The following is a 12,484-nucleotide window of genomic DNA, read 5'->3' as shown; positions in this document are numbered from 1 at the left end:
TGACTTTATCTGCTCGACTCAAACCAGAATATAACAGTCAATGTTGAGAAAAAAGTAATACATTACTAACTAAAGTCACTTTTTTTTATAAAGTAGCTACATGTGTTTTAAAGGAAAGTAATGTAAAAGTATTGTTAGATCACAGTCTACAGATAAATAAGATCCAACCCTGGATGCCAGATCTTGTCAGGAAATGTCAGTTTCTCCAGGTATTCGGACAACAAGTGAGAAAAGTTTCCAATATCCAAACCTGTTAAACAGTATTCAACTGAATTGTGGAAGCAAGCCAGAGAAGAGCAGAAGTAGTGTTGATAATAAAAGAGCAGGGTTTATTGAATAATCTTAGTTGCATGTGTTTCGGTGCGCTCTCATGCTTTAACTGAACAGCACAAACAAAACAAATGTTATTAAACATCAGGCCACAAGACCTTGACTTAGAGACATACCCTCATATCTCATATCAGTGGCGAGGAACATTTCAGGAAACACCATCAAAATAAGACTACACAACGGGAAAAGCACTAAAAGCAGAGCAAGTAATAAGAAATATGTAAAACAAAGAAATCAAATCAATAAACGTTTAACCCATTTGTACATGAAATATTTCATGCATGTAGCCTTGGTAATAGTGTCGTATATGAACATGTTTTGCATTTGTTTTCTCAAAGTTTTGGAATTTTTTTTTTTTTTTTTTTTTTAAGAAAATCTTATTTGAATAGGCGTCAATTATAGTTGCCAGTGGGCAAATATCTTGTAAGCATTGTTTCATGTAAAATTTAAATAGGAGGAGAACATTTGGCATGCTTTTAACAGATCAATTCATATTCAAAAACACATTTATTATATTTAAAATTAGAAAACCATTTTATATGTACCCCCATTTTTTATATGAAAAGATAAAAAAATGGACCCATTTGGGTTTCAGTGACCTGATAATGTTTTTTTATATAGAAAAAATATGCAATTTAGACAAAAACCTATGTTTTTGTGGACAGCAGGGTCTAAGGTTGTGACTGAATTTGTGACTGAATTTCTGCTTTTTAACAGCAGGAGTTTATTATTCTCTGTTCACTCAGCACTTTAACTCTGCTTCAGTGTTATGTTAACTCTTGGTAGGAGTCGGGCCAGTGGAAGAAGTTGATTTTACTCTAAGCATATTGCTGTATACCAAATTGTATATCAAAAAAAGGCTACTTTGAAGTAAAGAAATCAGTTAAATGGTTAGGTTATGTTTAGATGGGTTATTATGAAAGCAAAAATCATTAAACAAGATCAATAACCTTGATTTATTAACTTGTTAACACATTATTCCCTAATTCCACATTATTTATATTCGACAAGGTATTTGCCCACTGGCAACTTTGACAAAGTTTACAAAAAACTATTTATCTCTTTAAAGATTTGTTTTATTTGGATGAATCTGGCGACCTTTATAATTATGTTGACATACTTTTGTGAACAAAAAACTAATTTTAGTAACATGAAATTTGTCTTTATTTGGGTGGGTTTGCATCCATTTTGCATTCTGGAATTAAGGGTAAGAAGTTGAAGGCAACATGTGACAGGAAGTACATTGATTCTTTTTTCTTTCTTGAAATCTTTTATTTGGTTGTTTGTTTGCATGTCATTGAGAAACATGGATCATATGCAGAAAATTACTCATAAAAGGAAACTAGCTATTTCCTTCAGCAATAAACTTTGTTGTTGTTGGGCTGAAATGGGTTAATATAATAATAAACAAAAATGAATTATATAACCATTATATAACCAATTATATAACCAACTGAAATTATCAATGCGAAACAAACAATAAAAAAAAACTAAAACAAAACATAACATATAGAATAATATAATAAAATAATATAATACATAGATGATAATATAAAACTGATTTCATATAAAGCACACGCTGGTTATCACAGATTTCAAATTCTTCAGTATGTTATGTTTTTTTTTTTTTTTTTTTTTTTTTTTAAAGAGTACCCAACACTGAAACAGTAAAGTTAAAAAAACTGCTGTTCCCTGCTCTGATTATTGGGCTCGCCAGGAACAGTCCCAGAAGAACATTATTGTATTGATTTAGCATTGGCACGTGTTCAGGGGTTTCAGGTCATATTTTATTCTCCAACAGGATCAGCATCAGCTACAAGTGGGAGCACCATCATCGGGCAGAACACTGGGGTCTTTATAGGAGGGATTCCAGAGAATTTCACTATTCTGAGACAAGACGCTGGTAAATCATCTCTGAATATTCTATGGAAGGGTACTGTAGTAGAAAACTGAAGCAAGAAGTGTATATTAAACAATATATCATATACTCTTTACAGGGCAAGCAAAGCTGGTGCAACAGGGGTTTGCTGGGTGCTTGAGGGATGTTTTGGTTCAGAAATCCAGTGGCACTAATGAAGCTTGGGAACCTCTGGACTGGGAATCTGCACTAGAAACACATGAGACGTATGAAAGCTGGGAGGGCTGTCCTGCTGTTTCTGAAAATGGGGCATACTTCCTTGGACATGGTAATTTTCTTGGGGTCTGGTCTTTAGTAGTTAAAGGGAAAGTACATCGAAAACTTAAACGTCTGTCAATATTTACTTCTGTCATCACAAAAAGCTGATTGAATTGTTTCAGTTCAACACACAAGAAGTTATTTAAAAAAAATATTTGAAACCTCTAACCATTGACTTCTATTGTATTTGTTTTTCCTACTATGCAAGTCAATGGTTACAGATTTCTAACATTTTTCAAAGTAACTTTTTTGTGTTTAACAGAAAAAAGAAACTCATAAAGGTTTAGAAACTCTCTAGGCTGAGTAAAAAATGGGTAAATTTCCATTTTTGGGTGAACTATCCTCTTTAATGTTGAGGTTTGTTTAACTCGTTTTCTTTCTTGATTTTATTCAGGGTTTTTGAAGGTCAAGCCGGAAATACTGACTGGTGGCAATTATTTTGAAATATCATTTGAGTTCAAAACCGATCAGCTAAATGCTCTTCTGTTGTTTGCCTATAATATAGATGGAAAAGACTTCATTTTGGTAAGTTTGCTCAAATCTGAAGCAAATGTAATCATACACAAATTCATACATTTTATTAAATGAAAAACAAATGAAAGTTTTGGTATTACACTTAAACTCCGGTCAAACAATTAATTCTGTTTATGAGTACAATATTACAACTTTTTGTCAGCAAAACAAATTATGAATTGTTTTCTATTTTCATTTTAAAATCTTTTACTGCTCTTGTTGTGCTTTTGTTGTTTTTATAAACGATGTAATGTAACTAATGTAGTAAGGTCTTTATGTATTTCAGAGTACTACATAAAAACATTTTTGTACTATATAAAACATATTTGTCAAAAATTTGCACCTCTAATCAAAAATATTTGTTAGAAAAGAACAACATTTTTTGGTATTAACTAAGTCATGGTGTTCATTTCCTCTAAAAAAAATACAGTGAAGTGTGTGTATAGTCTTGTATTTTCAGCGTTGTGGGTTGATGATAGTCCTGTCTAGATCAATTGAAGTACCTACTCGATGTTGCAGTTAATATTAGCACCAATTCTAGCATTAATTGTTATTAATTTAAATAATATATTTGTAAAAATTATTGTTTTTGCTGAAATACACGTGTGTGTTTCTGTCATCCAGGCGGAGCTGCAGGGTGGAGTTCTCTTCTGGGTGTTGCGCTGGGGTGAGCAGACGGTGGAGTTGAGTGTATGGGTGGGTCTCTCCTACTGTGACGGGGGCTGGAACACTTTGAGTGTCCTGAAGAGGGGACATTTAGCGAGCGCTGGTCTCAATGACATGTACGAACAGGAGAGGAAGGCCACAGGCGGCCCTCTCACCATCAGCTCTCCACTTTATATTGGGGGCGTCCCACCTGGAGTAACACACCCTGCTCTGAACAAACACAGCCTTCTGCATGGTGAGAAACTGGTTTATCTGATATCAGATATACAATTAAAGTTTAAATCATTAGCCCCCCTTTGCATTTTTTTTTTTCTTTTTTAAATATTTCCGAAATTATGCTTAACAGAGCAAGGAAATTTTCACAGTGTGTCTGATAATGTTTTTTTCTTCTGAAAAAAGTCTTATTTGTTTTATTTTGGCTAGAATAAAAACAGTTTTTAATTTTTTAGAAACCTTTTTTAAGTTCAAAATTATTAGCCCCTTTAAGCTATATATTTTTTCGATATTCTACAAAACAAACTATGGTTATACAATAACCATAAAACAAAACGAAATAAAACAAAACTTGCCCAATTACCATAACCTGCCTAGTTAACAATTAACCTATTTAAGCCTTTAAATGTCACTTTTACCTGTATAGAATTGTCTTGAAAAATCTGTAGCAAAATAATCTTTATTTTCATCATGACAAAGATAATATATATATATATATATATATATATATATATATATATATATATATATATATATATATATATATATATATATATATATATATACATACAGCAGATCAATCAACAAAATTTTATTTCAGTTTAAATATTTCAATTCAACATAAATATGTTGTTACATTTGAAACAGTAATTGTATTTATCTAATTGTATTTATCTAAAATCAATTGATAAATATTTAAATTAATAGTGTTTTGTTTTAATTATAATATATAGAACATTTGAAATAGACATTGGATTTCTCTTTCATTTATTTATTTATTGGATAATACATTTCAAATATATTTTCAACAATAATGAATTTACTAACCCGGTTTAATCTACCAATCAAATGGCTATATATATATATATATATATATATATATATATATATATATATATATATATATATATATATATATATATATATATATATATATATATATATGTATATATATATATGTATGTATATATATATAGTATATGTAGTATGTATTTCAAAACTGATAAAAGTGTCCTCAATCCAGAGTTAACTGACACTTTTTGTTGTTTACGATTAATTGACCCAGTTCAGAAAACATCTTTGTCTCTCCTTCGCTCTTTGTCTCTCTTCGCTGTTCTCCTCTGTGCCGCTCGCAGGTTTTGGCGGCTGCATCAGGGATGTTAGATTGGCGCGCGGGCCTGTCGTGAGCTTGGCGGCCGTGTCCAGCAGTGCTGTCAGAGTCAATCTGGATGGATGCCTGTCAGCTGACACCAGCGTTAACTGCAGGGGAAACGACTCCATTCTGGTGTACACGGGCAGAGACAGGAGCGCAGAGGACCTGACACTGCAGCCCTTCACGGGTAAAAGCAGCATCCGAGCCCTTTTTCGCAAGCACATCCCCAGCAGCGCAGTAGCCAAGCCTCATTGACCCGCAGCTATTTTGGCCTCGTGTTGCCTGCCACGTCTCTGTGTCAGGCGATTGTTTGGCCTGATTTGTCCTTTCTGCTCAGGGTTTGTTGTTGTAAAGACCGAACAGAAGAACAACATAATATTGTCCAGCACAGACACGACACCAGGGGCACGGAGAGGTCATATCTAAAACAGCTACCGCTTTCCCCTTCATCAGCAGTACTGCGAAACTGTTGAGAACTGCACCTTAGCTAATGCACACAGACAAATATAGCAAAGGTAGAACTCAGATGGAGAGAGAAACATTTGTGTTCGCACAACAGATTTACAAAAGCATTTATTGAAATAACTCCCAATTGTTAATATGAGACAATGCATTTAATAGATTTCTTTTCTTATTGTGGACAGAGTATTTGTACAGAGTGATGGCATCTGGAGAAGGAGGTTGGATAGGTGGGCCGTGGCAGCGTGGGCGGAGCAGAGAGACAGGTAAAGTACCGTAGAAGCTAAGTGGAGGCTTTGCATATGTGCTTACCTTAATGAGTAATACATACAGTTATAGTCAAAATGATTAGCCCTCCTGTGATTTATTTATTTAATTTTTTTTTTTACAAATATTTACTAATAATGTTTAAGCGAGCAAGGAATTTTCTACACTCTACAGCATTTCCTCTCATTTTATTTTCGTCTGGAGAGAGTCTTATTTGTTTTGTTTCGGCTAGAATAAAAGCAGGTTTCAACTTAAAAAAAAAACATTTCAAGGTCAATAATATCAACCCTTCTAAGCAATATTTTTTTTGATTGGCTACAGAACAAACCATTGTTATACAATGATTTGCCTAATTACTCTAACTTTGCCTAATTAATTAACCTAGTTAAGCCTTTAAGTGTAACTTTCAGCTAATTACTAGTATCTTGAAAACGATGTAGTAAAATATTATTTACTGTCGTCACGGCAAAGATAAAAAATGTACTTTCTGTTAAACAGAAATTGGGGAAAATACTATACTCTACCTGACAAAAGTCTTGTTGTTGTTGATCCCAGTTGTAAAAGTAACAACTTGACTTCTAATTGATCATTTGGAAAAGTGGCAGAAGGTAGATTTGTCCTTCTCTTAAACTGCATCCCAATCATTACAAATACTGCAGAAGCCCTTTTGGAACCCGTATGAACCCAAGATTCTCACAGAAATCAGTCAAGTTTGATAAAGAAAAAATCATGGTTTGGGGTTACATTCAGGGCGTGCTAGAGATCTACAGAGTGGATGGCAACATTAACCGCCTGAGGTATCAAGACATTTGCGCTGCCCATTGCATTACAAACCACAAAAGAGGGCAAAATCTTCAACAGGATAGCGATCCTGCTCATACTTCAGCTTCCACATCAAAGTTCCTTAAAGCAAAGAAAGTCAAAGTACTCCAGGATTGGCCCGCCCAGCCACCAGACATGAACATTATTGAGCATGTCTGGGGTAAGATGAAGGAAGAGGCATTGAAGATGAATCCAAATAATCTTGATGAACTCTGGGAGTCCTGCAAGAACGCTTTCTTGGCCGTTCCAGATGACTTTATTAATAAGTTATTTGAGTCATTGCAGAGATGTATGGATGCAGTCCTCCAAGCTCATGGGAGTCATATACAATATTTATTCTTTCTCCACTGCACCGTGACTTTATATTCTCTTTTATTTTTGTAAAGTGACAAGACTAATTAAGTAATTGAAAATCAAGGCATGATCATATGTTATTTTGGTAAAATAAGCGTAATCTAGAGGCCTTTGCCTTTCATATTAGCCACTTCTTGTACCAAATGATCAACTAGAAGTCAATTTATTATTTGTTGTTCCTAAAACTTGGATAGGCGACAAGACTTTTGTCAGGTAGTGTACAGGGGCTAATAATTCAGGAGGGCTAATAATTCTGACTTTAACTGTACATTATATTTAAGTGAGTTTTGTTTGTTTGCTTTGTTCAGCATAGAAGCATCCAGTTGATCAAAAGTAACAATATAGACATATATAATGTCACAAAAGATTTCTAATTTCACATGAATACTGTTTCACACACACAAATTAATCAACACTGATAATAACAAAAGTATCTGGGGCGCCAAAAAATTTTTTTTATTGATGCGACACTAAAGACTGGAATAATGGCTGCTGAAATATCTGTATAGATTGCATTTTAAAATCATTTAAATTAGAAGTTTTATTTTAACCATACACACCCTGGCACTGACCAAGAAAATAAATATTGTTAACAAATTGCATGTTGCAAGTGTAGAGGGGCACGCATTTTCAATTTATTCAAATGTAAATTGAATGTAATGTGTGAAAATTGACACTAATCTGAGGGTGCTGTTCTTGAAGCAGATAAACTTCAAGTTTCAATTTTCATACACATGTTGCTGAACAATCCTGAGAGACTGTCTTATTCTGATCATTCACACATTCCATCTGATTTAGTGGCTCTTAATTCCGTAATTACATTATTTTGCTATTTAATTTGACCTCATTTTAATTGTAATTTTTACCACAAAATTAACCATGTATTTTTTTTTAATGTATTGATTTTCTCATTTAGAGACATTTAGGATGTATGCACAGTTTAAGGTGTTGAACAATGTGTGTAAAAATAATTAAATTATGGTTTTTTATTGGGTCAGTTTGACCTGCTATATATAATATTCATTCATTTATTTGCCTTAGTCTCTTATTTCTCAGGGGTCACCACATTGGAATGAACCACCAACTTGTCCAGCATATGTTTTACACAGCGGATGCCCTTTCAGCTGCAACCCAGTACTGGGAAACATCTACACACACTCATTCACACACATACATTACGACCAATTTAGTTTATTCAATTCACATATAGCGCATGCCTTTGGACTGTGGGGGAAAACGGAGCACATAAAGGAAACCCATCGAACATGCAAACTCCACACAGAAAATGCCAACTGACCCAGCCGGGACTCAAACCAGCAACCTTCTTGCTGTGAGGTGACAGTGCTAACCACTGAGCCACGTGTCCCCCTATATATAGTATAATATAATATATATTATAATATAATATATAACTAATATAATATATAACTAATATAATATATAACTAATATAATATAATATAATATAATATAATATAATATAATATAATATAATATAATATAATATAATATAATGCCCAGAACTGAAATATAATTTCATGCTTATTTTACAGATTACATATTTTTAATTTTTGTTTTTTAGTTTTTTTACAAAAAAAAAAACTAAGTAAAAAAAAAAAAAGACAATTTATATTCAGGCTACTATTTGTACTTAACAGTCATTTATTTTGAGCACACTCTTCCTTACTCTCTCACCTGAGACCAAAAGACCTGCAACGTAGCCAGCACTGCAGGCTCCATACTGATATTTGTTTGTGTCATAGTTTTCAGGCCGACCCATTTTATACTTATCTGCACAATATATGTAGCAGTCAAGAAGATGAGATGTGCTTGCAGATAGCTTATCGTGAAGCTCTCCGTGAAAGCGTGCATCGCACACACTGCCTTATTACAGATGAAGACGCTGAGAGAGAGAGAGAGAAGGAGGGGCAGAGAGTGAGAGAGAGAGTAGTGTCCATATTGAGATGTTGAAGTATTCAAAACGATGGTTAAAGGGATAGTTCACTCAACTTTTCTCTCCTTTTGAACACAAAGATGATATTTTGACAAAGCTGGAAACTGGTAACTATTGAGTTCCACAGTATTTGTATTTCTTACTATGGATGTCAATGGTTACAAGTTTCTTCAAACAGAGAAAATAGTGATTGAATTAAATTTTTTTATAGGATCTATCCCTTTAATAGTTAATTATAGATGTATGTATATATAATGTATATAGACTTATATATATATATATAGCTATATTGGGCTATAGTATATTTTGCTTTTTATTTACCAAGCAATTTTAATCCATTTTATTTTATTTATTTATTTATTTATTTATTTATTTATTTATTTATTTATTTATTTATTTATTTATTTATTTATTGCTTTGCATTGTTTTGTTTTAATGTAATTTAATTTTGTCTAATTTAATTTAATTTAATTTTCCATAAAAAAGCTATTTGACCCTTTACCTGCTTTTTCTCCCTATCAGCAATCAATTTTTTTTAACTTGATGCGCCATATACAAAATACAGTTTAGAGTTCAGAACACTAATTAGACAACATTTAAAACAACACAATCTTAAATCTGTGCTAATAATAGATATTTTCTATGTAGTTAATTTTATTAAGAATCAACAGAACAAACTATTTATTTTCTTTGAAGTATGTCCTTTATAAATCATTCCCAATAACTCCAGAAGTGTGCATTAAAGTAAACATGGTCAATTTCATTTCCCATTTATTCTGTCACATTTTCTTTCCTCTTTTCTGTATAGAGTAGTTACACATTCACTTCGTGCCATTCAGCAGCAGTGTTATTTGCTTAAAACCACCTCTGTAATTTGTAAAACCATTCCAATTGGTTCAGATGATGAATCATAACTTCTTCCTCAAATTTGTATACTCCGCATTATAGGTCAAACCAGCGGTCCACTGATGAATATATCACATACGTCCAACGTCTGGCTTGTTTTGACTGTATAAACGAGCGTTAAAGAGATCCTGTAGTGCGTGACACATCATAAATGATGCTTGTTGCATTTCTGCATATGTTTGACTCTTTTATTTATGCCCCCTAAAATGTGAATCCTGGAGAGAAAGCAAGTCCGTCGTTTGATGGGTGTGAAATATAGCCCAGAATGAACGCGGGATGTACAGTCATATTAAATCAGTGGTGAAAAAGTTACAACTCTAATAAATTGTATTTATGCTAATGGTTAGATATGATTTACTGTGTCTATTAAAAGTGAGGAATGTGTGTGCTGCTTTTCTTTGGCCTGACACACACTTTCTCTCCTTCCCAATTGGATTCTCACCCTCTCTCGTTCCTCTCCTCCCCCTTACTTTGCCTCTTTCTCTCTCCTGTTTTTTTTCTTTCCTCTCTCTCTCGCTCTCCTATTATTTCCTATACAGTTCCACAAAGTGTGCTGCCTCCCTCCAGAGTTGGCAGTGTAAATGGTTCGAGCGTGGAGGTGAGCTGGGAGGAGCCGGCTGAGGTCAGAGGTGTAATTGAGAAGTACGTACTGAAAGCGTACAGCCGGGACCGTCCCTCCTTCTCCCCCATCAGCGCCACCTTCCCCCACTCTCAGCACCTGACAGGTAAGGGCCGCGCAGTCCGCCTGGAGCTCGCCACTGACACCTTTTAACCCTTGTGTGCTGGTTGGGCTCTCAGACCCCTGGACTGTTTTAATAGCTTGAAAAAAATGTACTTAACATTAAAGGTTGATTGTTTAGGATGGCATGAATTTGAAGGGGAAACAAGTTTTTATTTTATTTTATATATGTTGTGTATATTTTGAATTTACTGTAATTTTAGTCTGATCTGAAATGTCCAAAATAAAGACTCTCTTACACTGTCGATACAAAAATAAAAAGTGCTGGTAGATCATTGTTAATTTTTGGTACTGACATTCTTTCAAACACTTAAGAACTTCAATAAAAGTCACTTTATTAAACTGCAGTTAAGTTTTGAACCTTGAAAGTTTGCATTATGCATTTCCAAATTGATAACAAACAAAAAAAATAGTAAATCACATGTTATGGAACATTTTTGTTTAAATATACAACTTCTAATCCAAGGTTTTTGTTTTTACAGCGGTCTTTAAAAGATAATGCTTAAATATTAACTAAATGTATTATTTTTGCAGACTTCATTAAGTGATATTTTATGGTTATATTCAAATATGAAAGAATAAGTTTATATAAAGACCTGAAAAAAGTAAAGCACAAGTTATTGGACATATCTGTTTAAATATACAACTTTTAATCCAAAGTTTTTGTTTTTACAGAGGTCTTTTAAAGATAATACTTCTGAATGAACTAGATTTAATATTTTTGCTGACGAAATTGAGTCTATTCTACATTTTTATTCAAATATAATACAGTAAGCTTATATTAGTAAACTTACTGTAAATACTGAACTGTAGAGTGTTTTATTTGACTTATTGCAACTTAAATATACATTTTTAAATGAAATATTTTTATTGTGTATTTAAAATCTGCTGCTGAATGTACTGAAAAGCAATTTGGTTAAAATAAAATATAGCTTTTATTTGTAACTACACATTTGTAATAAAAAAAAACATTATTTTTCAAAGTAATATCAAGCAACAATACAATTCAAATTTGTATTAAGGATCTTACATTAGCTAGTCAGCTGAAAAAAAAAATAATATAAAATACATACAAAAACTTTAAAAATATATTAAATAAGGTTTTTAAGAACAAGCATTTGAAACATAAATATGTTTCATAACATTATTATATAACATTATTATAAAGGACTGTTTTTAAAAGCGTACTTAAGTGTGTTAAAAACCATAATGAAAGTGTACTTTTAATGTTAATAATATTAGTTATTGCAAGATGAAAATTAGGGTTGGGTTGATAGACATCACGATCCTGAGCCGGCATCGCGATCCTCCAGCCTGATCCTGTTGCAGCAGCAACCAAGTCGTGAAAAAAGACACACAGCCCCGTTTACACTGATAAGTCTTAGTTTTAAAATGGCATGTTAGAGCGAAATTGATCCTATCCACACTGGCGTTTCACCTAGCATTTCTGAAAAGCCCTCCTTCCACACTATACCACTGAAAATGCACACACTGTCATAAATGTACGTCTGAACACCAGCAGTCAGTGGTTGCTTGGAGCACAAGATCCCAGAAAACAGTGCACATCAGACGGTTCCTGATGGTTGTGCACCTTTTTTACCATTCAAGTTTGTCAACGCCATTATAATGACACAGATCACTCTGCCTTTTCATGCCAAAGTGCCAAGAAAAAAAGTGATTGACAGGTGGTAATTTGTGCGAAACTTTATTTATTTATGGTTTGGTTATGGGTTAAACAAAGACCATGCAGGTCAGGTTGTTGAAACGATAGGCTACAAATAATTAATTAATTGTGAATTGATTAATTATTCATAAATAATTAATTCCCCGCAGCCTATGACAACGATGTCATCGTCCATCACGATGTGTCACATTAGACATAAAACGATGCCAAATTGGTCGACATCGCCCAACCCTAATAAGAATATACTTT

The 12,484-nt window shown here is 33.3% G+C and overlaps 1 protein-coding gene across 2 annotated transcripts in view; it reads left to right on the top strand.

Annotated features, from left to right (window-relative positions):
• ush2a (Usher syndrome 2A (autosomal recessive, mild)) overlaps window positions 1-12,484 on the top strand; it is a 394,144-nt gene that overhangs the window by 137,660 nt on the left and 244,000 nt on the right. For both annotated transcript variants that reach the window (XM_009293147.5, XM_073928624.1), the window contains exons 24-30: window positions 2,132-2,233; window positions 2,328-2,516; window positions 2,901-3,031; window positions 3,644-3,920; window positions 5,035-5,238; window positions 5,696-5,776; window positions 10,352-10,537. In XM_009293147.5, the coding sequence (XP_009291422.2) occupies window positions 2,132-2,233; window positions 2,328-2,516; window positions 2,901-3,031; window positions 3,644-3,920; window positions 5,035-5,238; window positions 5,696-5,776; window positions 10,352-10,537 (1,170 nt within the window). The remainder of the gene's footprint in view (window positions 1-2,131; window positions 2,234-2,327; window positions 2,517-2,900; window positions 3,032-3,643; window positions 3,921-5,034; window positions 5,239-5,695; window positions 5,777-10,351; window positions 10,538-12,484) is intronic.

The sequence above is a fragment of the Danio rerio genome, chromosome 17 (genome assembly GCF_049306965.1).
Source record: "Danio rerio strain Tuebingen ecotype United States chromosome 17, GRCz12tu, whole genome shotgun sequence".
NCBI lineage: Eukaryota > Metazoa > Chordata > Actinopteri > Cypriniformes > Danionidae > Danio > Danio rerio.
Note: the sequence above shows the minus strand (reverse complement) of the source record. Positions and strands in the feature narration are given on the sequence as shown.